The sequence below is a fragment of the Engystomops pustulosus genome, chromosome 8 (assembly GCF_040894005.1).
Source record: "Engystomops pustulosus chromosome 8, aEngPut4.maternal, whole genome shotgun sequence".
Classification (NCBI taxonomy): domain Eukaryota; kingdom Metazoa; phylum Chordata; class Amphibia; order Anura; family Leptodactylidae; genus Engystomops; species Engystomops pustulosus.
The window spans coordinates 113997955-114010408 of NC_092418.1; the positions used below are offsets into that span (position 1 = coordinate 113997955).

At 46.4% G+C, this 12454-nt stretch overlaps 1 protein-coding gene across 1 annotated transcript in view; it reads right to left on the reverse strand.

Moving 5' to 3' along the window:
• Positions 1–12454, reverse strand: part of MGAT5 (alpha-1,6-mannosylglycoprotein 6-beta-N-acetylglucosaminyltransferase) — a 63797-nt gene that overhangs the window by 24387 nt on the left and 26956 nt on the right. The window contains 4 exon segments of the mRNA XM_072122278.1: positions 1901–2062; positions 4170–4241; positions 7133–7222; positions 7351–7427. Of these exon segments, the coding sequence (XP_071978379.1) occupies positions 1901–2062; positions 4170–4241; positions 7133–7222; positions 7351–7427 (401 nt within the window).

The window sequence follows — 12454 nt, forward strand, 5'->3', positions numbered from 1 at the left end:
GGATAAGTAATGTCATGTTGTGGCTTTAGGACCCATTTCCAAGTGACTCAAACTTTTTGATTGCAGTTACCATTTCTTAAATTTGCGTAGTGGATTGGCGTCGGTGAAGCCCTTTAACACTAGAGATGTTCAAAGAAACTCTGGGAGCCATTTATTCCTTATAATTACATTGAAGGTGGGCTTGAAAGGGAAGTCATTTCACAGACGAAAGATCAGAGAATCAGAACATAAGAGCGGTAAACTGTGAAGCTTATCTCGCGCCCTGCAATGCTTAATGAAGAAAAAAAAGAAAATATTCTTGATTTTCCCATAGCACAATGATATAAAAAAAAGCAGGGCGGCGGGATGGAACGAGGACGGCTGCTCTGTGTAATTATAACATGCTAATGCGCCTGGGCCAACTCAACATCTGATGAAAGGGAGCCAAGGACTATGGCCGCATCTTGTGACCACTACAGAATTTAAAGAGGTCACATTCACCTTCATTTCTTGGCTCAGTATTCTGTGCAACATTATAGCAATCTGAACTTTTTTATTCTGATACAGAGGTCAAAATCCTCTGCACAGTAGTAATTATATGTAACAAATTTTAGCTGCTGGCAGCAACCACTAGGGCAGTGATGGGCAACCTTTTGAGCTTGGTGTGTCAAAATTCGCCAAAAAAAACGAGCATAACTCGGGTGGTGTGTCACCTTGACAAAAAAACATATTTTTGTGATATTTATAGTTTAAATAACAAATATGTATACTATTTAGCTTCTAGGGTACTTTAACCATGGATTGTATGATTGATCCTACCATGTACTGCCATACAATCAGACAGGTGTGAAATTGCTTAGCAACCTGCAAACTTTCAGTCATGAAAGTTTACAGGTTATAGCGAGGGTGCAGGCGCCGCTGTCCGCATTTCCTTCATGCCCTCTTGGCATGGAGAAGGTGTGCGGAGCAAAATAATCGCAATGTCTGGTGATTTACAAGGCGTTGCGGTTATTTCAGGGCTTGTACGTCACAAAACTGACTCACAAGCACTGATGACTGTCTTCTATCATACAGTGCACTGACCTTACTCACTGTATGATGGGAGTAGTTGTCCTCCCTCATCCCTGCTCTGGAACTGGTCAGTGTAGAGGTGGCAGCTGCTGGGACATCACACAGGGCAGCAGCAATGTGGCCTCTGACTGTGCTGCCATCCTCCCCCCACCACAACTATCAGGAGCTGCAGAGGAGTGTCCTGGATGTATGGCCGGGTCACCTCTCCTGCTGTGCCCTGTGCTGATACCTGTGCTGACTGGAGACACTAGGCACAGCTCACACATGGGGAGGGGCCGGCCCGGGGGAGGAGGAGGAGGGGGGAGTGCTGGAAGCTCAGTGCAATCTCTCAGCCTCCCGGCTACTGCACCTGATTATGTAGGATGAAACTTAACTCTCAGGCAGCCGCGTGTCAGTGAAAATGGCTACGCGTGTAAGCACTGACACGCGTGTCATAGGTTAGCCATCACTGCACTAGGGGGAGCCGAGTAGTTCATCAACCCGCAGGGCTGCAAATCAGGCAGAGGGGGGTTAATTTTTTTTAGAAGAGTAGAGACATGGGGCATCTTATTGCCCTAAAACACAGTTATGGTTGCATAAAAATAACAGAATGTCCTGCAGAGATGATCTTTTTAAAATATTTTTCACAGGCTTAATTGTTAGTTTGTTTCCTTTCTGCACAAGAGACGATTTGGACAATGCATCCGGAATAGTATGTAAAAGACTTTACACAACACGGACCCTCCAAAAGGAAAACCTGAATATTCCCAAGCCCCTTTGTATAGCAGGAGATTTCCTATGAGGGCCCTCTATGAAGTTCACAAGTTACAGTATCCTAGGACTCCAGAATAAAGGGCGAGAATTCCAATACCTTTTTCCTTTTCCGTTTCTCCAGATTCTGTTTTTCCGCCAGGGATTTGATTGCTTCTATCCAGGTATCATCCATCCGCTTTATTCTCAGCGTCATCCAGCGAAACTCCTCGTGCCTGGACATGACTTTATAGAGGTCGTCAAAATCGGTACGGATCTCGGTCTGAAAGAAAAACAGTGTTAGGGTCTAGTACGCTGCATGCGTTTCCCCTTATTCTACAACATATTCTTCTAGGTTTCTATGAATGATTCTAGACTCCTCTACTAGAGGTCATCTTGGGTACAAATTATTAAAGGGGTTGTTCCAGGTTCCGATGTAATTCGTTATCCAAAAATAGCTCAACGGGAGTCCAGTAACCTTAACTCCAAGTAGCCCCAGGGAAAACATCTGCCCCGCCGGTCCAATCATTATGAGGTCAGCCAGCGAGATCTACGCCTCGCCCAAAGCGAGATCTACGCCTCGCCCAAAGCGAGATCTACGCCTCGCCCAAAGCGAGATCTACGCCTCGCCCAAAGCGAGATCTACGCCTCGCCCAAAGCGAGATCTACGCCTCGCCCAAAGCGAGATCTACGCCTCGCCCAAAGCGAGATCTACGCCTCGCCCAAAGCGAGATCTACGCCTCGCCCAAAGCGAGATCTACGCCTCGCCCAAAGCGAGATCTACGCCTCGCCCAAAGCGAGATCTACGCCTCGCCCAAAGCGAGATCTACGCCTCGCCCAAAGCGAGATCTACGCCTCGCCCAAAGCGAGATCTACGCCTCGCCCAAAGCGAGATCTACGCCTCGCCCAAAGCGAGATCTACGCCTCGCCCAAAGCGAGATCTACGCCTCGCCCAAAGCGAGATCTACGCCTCGCCCAAAGCGAGATCTACGCCTCGCCCAAACCGAGATCTACGCCTCGCCCAAACCGAGATCTACGCCTCGCCCAAAGCGAGATCTACGCCTCGCCCAAAGCGAGATCTACGCCTCGCCCAAAGCGAGATCTACGCCTCGCCCAAAGCGAGATCTACGCCTCGCCCAAAGCGAGATCTACGCCTCGCCCAAAGCGAGATCTACGCCTCGCCCAAAGCGAGATCTACGCCTCGCCCAAAGCGAGATCTACGCCTCGCCCAAAGCGAGATCTACGCCTCGCCCAAAGCGAGATCTACGCCTCGCCCAAAGCGAGATCTACGCCTCGCCCAAAGCGAGATCTACGCCTCGCCCAAAGCGAGATCTACGCCTCGCCCAAAGCGAGATCTACGCCTCGCCCAAAGCGAGATCTACGCCTCGCCCAAAGCGAGATCTACGCCTCGCCCAAACCGAGATCTACGCCTCGCCCAAACCGAGATCTACGCCTCGCCCAAACCGAGATCTACGCCTCGCCCAAACCGAGATCTACGCCTCGCCCAAACCGAGATCTACGCCTCGCCCAAAGCGAGATCTACGCCTCGCCCAAAGCGAGATCTACGCCTCGCCCAAAGCGAGATCTACGCCTCGCCCAAAGCGAGATCTACGCCTCGCCCAAAGCGAGATCTACGCCTCGCCCAAAGCGAGATCTACGCCTCGCCCAAAGCGAGATCTACGCCTCGCCCAAAGCGAGATCTACGCCTCGCCCAAAGCGAGATCTACGCCTCGCCCAAACCGAGATCTACGCCTCGCCCAAACCGAGATCTACGCCTCGCCCAAACCGAGATCTACGCCTCGCCCAAACCGAGATCTACGCCTCGCCCAAACCGAGATCTACGCCTCGCCCAAACCGAGATCTACGCCTCGCCCAAACCGAGATCTACGCCTCGCCCAAACCGAGATCTACGCCTCGCCCAAACCGAGATCTACGCCTCGCCCAAACCGAGATCTACGCCTCGCCCAAACCGAGATCTACGCCTCGCCCAAACCGAGATCTACGCCTCGCCCAAACCGAGATCTACGCCTCGCCCAAACCGAGATCTACGCCTCGCCCAAACCGAGATCTACGCCTCGCCCAAACCGAGATCTACGCCTCGCCCAAACCGAGATCTACGCCTCGCCCAAACCGAGATCTACGCCTAGCCCAAACCGAGATCTACGCCTAGCCCAAACCGAGATCTACGCCTAGCCCAAACCGAGATCTACGCCTAGCCCAAAGATGTATTTGCACATTTACACTTCCATTGTATCAGAGAAATTTCAGATAATGGTCAGATGAAATCATTATCACAGTGAAAGGATCAAATATCCTGCATTGCTTCATCTGCAAACCCTTATGTAACTAGACAAGCCCTAAGTAATAATAAGAGTCACGAGCCCCATTACCATTGTCCTTTTATCAGTCTCCTCTTTGTGGGTTACGGCTCGCCATAGCAGTCGAGGACACCAGTTTTCAACCTGCAATGAAGAGGAGAAGATCTGAGAAAAACCCTAAAGTGCAGGGAGAAGACATCACATTTATGGAGGATTCTGTATAAGGGGAATACAGAAGCAAGGATCACAAACTGCACCAGGAAAGCAGCCTATAGGGGTTTTGCAAGATCTGCTTATACTTCAATGTGCCATACAATAAGCTTCTGGATCCAGAGACCAATTATAGCAACTGTAATAGGAAATTCTAGAATAATACAGCGGGTTCTCTGTGGAGGATCCTTCTTTTTCTCAGAGTGAACGGTCCGGCACAGATAACACCAATGGACACTGTGTAATGCTCAACTTAACCTGTGGTGGCGCTACAGAGAAACCTTACACTTGATGCAGTGTTTCAACACGGATCACAGCTGATCAGTTGCGGTTCCATAAGAGGTACAGTATAATGTTTATTGTGAAGGGTTCCTTCTAATCTGTAGTGGATCAGAGTTACTATATACATAGATTTGGGGGGAGGGGGGGTCCCTAACGCCCCCAATGTAAATGTGGATTGAAAGGTTGGAAACACTTTGGAGACCTTGCGTTACCAACCACACATAGGTGTCTCCTTATGAATAACATAGGGTGCAGAGTGGGACATCACCCACTTTGTATAGAGGACGTCTTTCGGGTGTCATTGGAGGTCTGATTTGTGTCTATTTGAAGCAAAACAAGGGACAGCAAGCAGAGCTCTAGAAAAAAGCCTAGTATTTGCTACAGAATATGCATCAGTCACATCAGTCATGTGACACATCAGTCATGTGACAGGTTGACAAGTTAAGCTGCTCTCCCATAAGTGCACCCATCATACAACACGTCATACGTCTGTTGAGGATCCAGTGACATACTGGGGCTCATTTACTAAGGGTCCGAACGCCGCACTTTCGTCAGGTTTCACATTTCCGTTTTGCGCTGAACTGCCCCGTGTTTTTGGCGCAAGCGAGCGGATTGTGGCGTATCGCCGCCAGCTTGCATGCAACAGAAATCGGGGGCCGTGGCCGTCGAACAACCCGACGGATTCGGACAAAGCGCAGAATTTAAAAGAGGAAATGTGTCGCAAGATCAGCACTTACGCTTACAGGGAAGAAGAAGGTGAACTCCGGCGGACCTCGGCGCAGCAGCGACACATGGAGGAAATTGGACGCAGGACCTTAGTGACTCCCGGCAGAACCCGAATGCTCGTCGGACACCGCACCGCGGGATCGCGACAGGACCGGGTGAGTAAATCTGCCCCACTGGGTTAAAGGGGGTATATTCTGGGACATTTATATTTGGATCTCCTATCCTAAGGATAGACGAGTAATACAAGATTAGTGGGGTCCAACATCTCTTCTGCAACTTTTGTTTCCTCCCAAAACGTTCCATCAAGAGCGGAGAAGTGAAAGTACTGAATGTGATCAAGAAACAGGCCAAGCGTAGGTCTCTGTTCAGATAAGGAATCTTCATCCTCACCCGCATGTTACGGAAGGAGTCGCACGCATTGTATTTGGTAACAGACGACTTTGTGTTTTTTCAGTTTTGGGTTTCGTATCAGACTCTGTACTTCATGTTGTGATGAGACTGCAGTCATATCCTGTCTCAGCAAGTCCCTCTTCACCTTGTCCTCAGCGCCATCTGCAAGCAGCGGGGCCGCCAATCTGCCGCTTCTGCTGCTCCCTCCATCCCCCTGCAAAAATCTTTACGAGGAGCAGTCATCTTTTCGCTCCAGAAAATGTCTTGTAATAAAAGAAGCTCCCAGAGAACAGACGCTGCGTCCCCATTAAAGATTAAAAGAACCTAAAGCATCCAAAAGGGGGTTCAGAATTATAGGTGTGTTTTTTAAAGATCTCTGCTTGCTGTCATTCCTCAGACCTCTCTATTGGTCTGGTGACCAATTCACAATTCATTGACAAACTGTTCAGATATGTATCCATTGGAAAGAAGGTTTCTGCTGGTTGACAGCAAGCAGAGATCTTGAAAGTGTAAAAATATTAGCTACAGAACAGAAAAAAATAGAAGAAAAATGATTCTTCTATGTGTGCACCCATCAAATAAAATCCAATCTGACATCTTAGCAATCCATTAATATAATTGTAGTTCAGGTATATTGTGGAGTTTTAAGATTTTGATCACCTATCACAAGGATATGTAATACGAGACTAGCAGAGTCCGAAATCTGACATGCCAACTGGCCTTCTGGAGAGGCTTTGGTGCCAGTGACGGGCTCCATAGTGAGCTCATTCCCACTGATGTAAGACTGTAGCGAAATACCAAGCATGGCCACTATAGAATGTACAGCGCTGAGCTTTGTGAGCAGTGACACCGCAGCGCTCTTACAAACACGAAACACCTTTGACCTCCAATCCCAACGATAAGTGATCAGTTGGCGTCAGACATCCAGCAACCTCACCAATCATTCATAAGAGCGCTGTGGCCTGTTCCTCGGCTTGTCAAGCATAGCGCCACACAACGTATAGTGGCTGTTCTTGGTATTGCAGCCGGACTCTACTGATTGGAGCCTCCTGACAGCTAATTAGCAGGGGTGGTGGTGTTAGGACCCCTCCTGATCAGATGTAGATAATCTAATGATAGGTGATCCCCCTGTATGACTTAATTATCACATTTCCAAAAAAACAAAAATCAAACTAATCAAATTTAATCAACAATCCTTCGGAAAAACACAACACCATGCTGTGTCCACAGCTCTAATGTGCGTCACCGTAGTAACAGACTACAAACAGTCAGATCCTGAACAAGTGCTATTGAAGACAAATGAATGGCAGAACAACTGCAGGGTTAGACTACACAGTTCTGGATGTAGTCTGTTACCATGGAGACACATAAGTCTTCACCAGGGGCTGTATACAAAAGTGCAGGATAAGTGATGTGTGCACACTTACCTCACTGAGGTAAATAAAGAAAGAGCAGGTGGAGCCATCAACGCCGTAATTGGAGTAGCAACTGTCAGAACGCCACATGTCCTTCATCCACTGGGGAGGAATACACAGACAATTGTGTTAGTCCAGGTCTGAACCCGTAACGAACCGCAGTGCATTGTGGGAGATGTAATTTAATAAAAGGGGAGGAGATCAGGTGAATACAGAAACGCAAGTCGTACCTTTACTTTACCCTCACAGTGAGGGTAGCCATCCATGGGAGGCAATTCACACTGCTCTTGGGCTCCATTAAGTAAATCTGTGGAAAGCAAAAATGTGATATTTGTCAGGTTTTGGAAGGATTATTAAAAAGTTATAAATTTGCGAAAGCCATATCACCAGAGTGGTCAACAAAAAGAAATTAAGGGACATCTACCACCAGGATGAAGGATTGTAAATCGAGCACACTGACATACTGGAGTGTGCCCCATCTGGCAGGATCTGCTCTTTTGGCTTCTTTTGCCCTAGTTTTTACAAAAGGGGCTGTTAAAATGATGCAAATGAGCCTGAGGGGCTCCTGCTCCATTATCACGTATGGAGCAGGGAGTCCCTCATGCTCATTTGCATAATAAAAAAGCCTTTAAAAAAACAAACAAACAAACAAAAAAAAAAAAACAGGGCATAAGAAGCTAAAAGAAGGAAAGATCCTACCAGAGAGGGCACACACCAGTATGTCAGTGTGCTCGATTTGCAGTCTTTCAACCTGGTCACAATCCTCACCTGGGACCTCATTTTCCATAGATAGGTTGCAGAAGCCCATTACAGCTGCAGTGCACAGATGTATTTCTGCTTTCACTAAGCATTTGCATTACAAAATAATTGTGTGTTTTAACTTACCTTGCACCCTGTCAGAATCCTCTGTGTAGTCCAGGGGTTGGGCTTTGGTGTGGATGCATTTAAAAAAAAACAACATATGACTTGTCTGTGCTGCAGACTCCTCAGCTCTTGACCCCCACCTTTGTGCTCCTGTACAGCTACTCCCCCCTGCTCCTTCACAGAGCTCACAGCCTGGTGAACTGACATCAATGGGGGAGGGAGGAGCCGTACAGGAGCACGAAGGTGGGGGCCAAGAGCTGAGGAGTCTGCAGCACAGACAAGTCACAGGTTCTTTGAAATGCATCCAAACCAAATCCAAACCAGGGTCAGGTCCCCCTGCACTGAGCCGCTCCGTGCAGCCATTGCCATCTACGGGGGTAGGGCGTATGTATGGCATCCCTGCTCCCTCATTATCATAATGACTAAGTTGATGTTAGAAGGAAGGAGGCCATGGATGACAAATATAAGAAGATCCCACAGTCCCGGTGCCCGGATCTATAAGTTATGTCCTTGGTTTATCAGGATGGATTCTGATGGTAGATTTCGTGTCATAGTATTTGTAAGTAGTCAGGGAGCCGGTTACTGTCCCCCACGTGATACTGGAGTGCCGGGGACACATGGCACAGCTGTGGTCACTATGTGCCGATCCAGGACGGTTTACATGTAGCGTCACATCCGACATCTGCTATTAAATACCACTGAGAGGATTAAGGTTTCCGGTGTCGGCTCAGGACGGGCATGAGCTGGCATAGGACGGGCGAGGGAGAACCCACAGCTGCTGGGCTCAGAGCGGTGACCGCTATCAATTACTACAAAACACTGGAGCAGCATCGCTTACGGACATGTAGCATTACTCCTGGCCACCTGGGAGATGGAGGAGACTCGCACATTTCTCTATATAGGAGGAAGAGTATGAAGGGGAAAAAAGTAAAAACAGGAGAAAACACAGCAAAGTTTTGCATTTTTTTTTTCCAGTGGGGAAGTCTCAGCGGCCATAGCGGTTCTGTTACATTGTAATCATAAATGTAGCCACAGTCTAGTATTAGTAACGTCATGCGACTGTTATACCTCAGGTTTCATTACTTTACCGATTGTAATATTTCTTGACGTCCCCTGCTCCCACTTGTAGTCTAAACAATGGTCTGGAACCTTAAAAAGATTCATCTTAGCACAAAAATCCCCGTCTTTATACATAACAAACGTCATAATAGGTGGTCACCGACCCTAGGCAACAGTCTATTAGCAGTAAAACGGATTAATAAAATGGAAACAGTCAGCAGGTGCGACCAGACGGCAGCCAGGGTTCAGTATTGTCCCTGGAAAGATGTGTAATCATACCTTTGTGTTATTGCTAGTAGCAGCAGGACTGTGATCTATGGAATAATATTCCAGGAGGATTGTGTCCCCACACAGCTGTGCTCTGTGCCCTCTGCAGATAATGTTACTTATTGTTCCTGGAGAGCTGTATAATGATACATATTATACAGTACTGCAATTGTATCAATATCCAAGAATAGCAGCTTTTCCATGTGACCTGAGCGTGTGTCCTCACACTGCTGTGCTGTTAGCTCCCTACGTGCTCCAAAGCTCCAAGCCTCTGCTGTAGTATTCAACCAGAAGCATGCTACAGCCTTAAAGTATAGCAGAGGGCAGGGCCAGTGGAGAATATCAGTGAGCATATCTACATTTCTGAATATTATTCCATATTTCAGTCCTGCTGCTACTAACAACACACACAAATGTATGAGTACACCTCTCTTCAGGGACAATACATAACACAACCTACAGATAGCAAAGAGCCCAGCAGGGTGAGGACAAACCCCCCACTGAACTTAAAGCTAAAAACCTGAAATTAAAATCCATATTTCACAGTGCTGCTGCTACTAACAACGAACACTAAGGTCTGATTACCATTCTCTCTATGGACAACACCTAACAGTGGATTCAAAAAGCACAGCAGTGTGAGGACACGGCCCTTGTGCCCTTGGAGAAGGTGCAATACAGGAATATAAATCCATATATCACAGTCCTGCTGCTACTAACAACCAACACAAAAGTAATGTTTACACATCTCTCCAGGGCAAATACCTGACGCTGGATGTAATATCTTCATACACTGGGAAAATAAGATCAGATGGAGGGGGCAAGTCACGAGGCTTCTAATTAATTTGCAGTTTCCCCAGACCTCGGCTCGATCTTCCATGGCAGTAAGTGGATGTGACAGCCTCGTCCTCTGAACAATGCTTCGGAAATATTACATAAACGCTGTATTTCTGAATCCGCGGCGTCTCTGCTCCGCGCCCAGAACGAGCTGCAGTCACTTCTCCGAAAAAATGACATCAATGTTTTCCACTCCACATCTATGGGGGGGGGGGGGTGGGGTGACATTTGTTATAGCTGCCAACTATTTCGGACCGATTTACAAAAGGAGAATTTGGCGCCATGTATTGCTAGGCTTCATTCCTTATCGGAGAGGTTTTCCATCCTGGGAAGGAGCGAGAGAACAGATGCCCTATTGATCCGTGGTCCGATAATACGGGAAAGGTCTGGAGCTCGCCCACCGACATAAACCACCACGTCCTCCAGCAGCGGAGAAAAAACAGCGAAGGTGTAAACAGCGGCCGATATAAAGGTGCCCATTATAAGTCTCCAAAACCAGGCGTCCTCACTAAAAAGGGCGACTAGTGTCTAAGGCACGGGGAAAGAAGATCAGAGGTGTCCCCACTGACATATGAGAAACTCGCACATTTTTTTATATTAAAAAAAGTTTAAATGTAACAAATTTTGAAACCAAATTGCAAGTTGCTTGGTGGTCTAGCACAGCACAGGAGCCACTGTCACCAGCCAGGCTGAGGTAAGTACCTTCCCAACAACCTCATTCACATTGAGCTTCATAAGTAGCCATGACATGTACGAGCGCCTGCACTCTGGGTACAGATGGCCTCCAACTCCCCGGAGTCAGACCCCGATAACCCGAGGCTTTCATCCACATGACTAATCCCCGAAGATCGGATCAAACACCATCATCACTTGTCCCAGGGGCTCGCTTGTGCAATGTTAACCCAAAAGAGACAATGGTTTTATTGTGCGGCTCATCCTTTGATACACCCTCTTTGCGAATTTCACTTCTCATCATCAAACCCCCCCCCCCCAACCCCTGAACACATACAACAATGTCTGGCATGCATGGACCAGTGTATGAGCATAGATTCAATTATTCCCATAGAACTGCATAGTCTGATATACCAAATCACACCCGCTCCCACAGGCAATAATATACTACTGCCCCCTACTATGTACATGGATATTCCTACTATAATACTGCCCCCCATGTACAAGAATATAACTACCATAATACTGCCCCCTATGTACAAGAATATAACTACTATAATACTGCCCCCTATGTACAGGAATATAACTAGTATAATACTGCCCACTATGTACAAGAATATAACTACTATAATACTGCCCCTATGTACAAGAATATAACTACTATAATACTGCCCCCTATGTACAAGAATATAACTACCATAATACTGCCCACTATGTACAGGAATATAACTAGTATAATACTGCCCACTATGTACAAGAATATAACTACTATAATACTACCCCTATGTACAAGAATATAACTACTATAATACTGCCCCCTATGTACAGGAATATAACTACTATAATACTGCCCCCTATGTACAAGAATATAACTACTATAATACTGCCCCCTATGTACAGGAATATAACTACTATAATACTGCCCCCTATGTACAAGAATATAACTACTATAATACTGCCCCCTATGTACAAGAATATAACTACTATAATACTGCCCCCTATGTACAAGAATATAACTACTATAATACTGCCCCCTATGTACAAGAATATAACTACTATAATACTGCTCCCTATGTACAAGAATATAACTACTATTATACTGCCCCCTATGTACAGGAATATAACTACTATAATACTGCCCCCTATGTACAGGGATATAACTACTATAATACTGCCCCCTATGTACAAGAATATAACTACTATAATACTGCCCCCTATGTACAGGAATATAACTACTATAATACTGCCCCCTATGTACAAGAATATAACTACTATAATACTGCCCCCTATGTACAAGAATATAACTACTATAATACTGCCCCTATGTACAAGAATATAACTACTATAATACTGCCCCCTATGTACAAGAATATAACTACTATAATACTGCCCCCTATGTACAGGAATATAACTACTATAATACTGCCCCCTATGTACAGGAATATAACTACTATAATACTGCCCCCTATGTACAGGAATATAACTACTATAACACTGCCCCCTATGTACAGGAATATAACTACAATAATACTGCCCCCTATGTATAAGAATAAAACTACTATAATACTGCCCCCTATGTACAGGAATATAACTACTATAATACTGCCCGCTATGTACAGGAATATAACTACTATAATA